General features: G+C 36.0%; 2 protein-coding genes across 2 annotated transcripts; both read right to left on the reverse strand.

Annotated features, from left to right (window-relative positions):
- Positions 1–43: 43 nt before the first annotated feature.
- TM35_000262220 (uncharacterized protein) lies at positions 44–646 on the reverse strand (the record flags this gene model as incomplete). Its single annotated transcript, XM_029027959.1, has 1 exon — positions 44–646. The coding sequence occupies one exon, from the start codon at positions 644–646 to the stop codon at positions 44–46; it is 603 nt and encodes a 200-aa protein (XP_028880836.1).
- Positions 647–995: 349 nt separating this feature from the next.
- TM35_000262230 (uncharacterized protein) lies at positions 996–1,496 on the reverse strand (the record flags this gene model as incomplete). Its single annotated transcript, XM_029027960.1, has 1 exon — positions 996–1,496. A coding segment is annotated over one exon (501 nt), but the record flags the coding sequence as incomplete, so codon positions are not given.

Genomic DNA, 1,496 nt, shown 5'->3' on the forward strand with positions numbered 1-1,496 from the left:
TATTCTGCTGTTTACCCCTAATGAAGGGATCCTTCGCTCTTGCTCATATATACAGTGAGAGAAGTTCCCCGCCGTTAAGTCTATTGGGCAGCACACAGAATGAAGAAGGTAAAGGTGAAAATGGAAAAAGGGAAAAAGGAAAAGAAAAAAGTACACAGAGAAAGGAAAATAAATAAAAAAAAAAACCATAATAAACAATAATAGTACCAGGTCCACCCAAAGTGGGTNGTGATAGTGAGAGTTTAAATGGATTGGGGGAATGTATATTATGAGGCTTCCCTGGAGAACCTGAGATCACAGAGATGATGGAGTCCATTTCATTACTAAGACTGGGTGACTTCTTTTCCAACTTTTCATCTTTATCCATTTCAACAGAGTGCCAATCAGAAGAATAGAATCGTTGTTTAAGTTGTCGGAATTGTTGTTCTCTCGTTGGTCGCGGTGGTGGTTCTGATTTCCATACTTTCTTCTGTTCAATGTCAAAGAGAAGTATATTAAGTTCCCGCCTGAGTTGTCCTTCTAAGTCTTCTCGGTATCGTTGTTGATCTTGTAAAATTACCAAACGTTTTTCTCGCTCTTTTTGTATAAACGCCTCTCGTTGTTGTTGTTGTTGTTTTTCTTTTTTTAGTTTGTTGTCCTTCTCCATAGTCGCACTCAGAGTTCTCTTATTATTATTATTATTATTATTATTANATTTAATACACTTTGTTCCTTCACAGATGTTCTTCGCGGCGGAGCCGAAGAATAACAATTTGGAGAATGTATCCTCAGTTCGTTTAAAGAGCCAAATCTTACAATTAAACTTGTTTTCATCCTTTTTAACTTTTTAGGTTTATTTTCGTCCTTCTCAAGTGCGTACAATAGAATATTGGGCACTTCTTCTTGTCTTTTTAGTTTTCGTTCTTCTTCTTCTTCTTCTTTTGGTGATAGTGATAGTGAGAGTTTAAATGGATTGGGGGAATGTATATTATGAGGCTTCCCTGGAGAACCTGAGATCACAGNTTATTATTATTATTATTATTATTATTAATAGTATTATTATTACTGTTGCTGCTTCGCCGACGTTCACGCGGTGAAGTAGTACAGGTAATGGAATGTTCTCTTGGTGGTGGTGTTGATAGCGGTACTTCAATGAGGAGCGGCACAACTCTATACTTTTGTTGTTGTCGACTTCTGGATGATGATGATTCTCCTTCTTCTTCTTTTTGTTGTTTTTGTATTTGTTTTTGTTGTTTAGATACTGATGATGCTGATGATGCTGGTCGCGAGGATTTACTTACTCTTTTCTGTTCACTTTCAAAGAAAAGTAACTGAAGGACCCGCCTGAGTTCCCCTTCTAATACCTCTCGGTATATTTGTTGATCTTGTAAAATCACCAGACGTTTATTCTCTTCTCCTCGCATAAACGCCTCTCGTTGTTGTTGTTGTTTTTCTTTTTTCAGTTTCTCTTCATTCCCATTATTATTATTATTATTATTATTATTATTATTATTATT

The sequence above is a fragment of the Trypanosoma theileri genome, assembly GCF_002087225.1.
Source record: "Trypanosoma theileri isolate Edinburgh chromosome Unknown TM35_Tth_26_V1, whole genome shotgun sequence".
Lineage (NCBI taxonomy): Eukaryota > Euglenozoa > Kinetoplastea > Trypanosomatida > Trypanosomatidae > Trypanosoma > Trypanosoma theileri.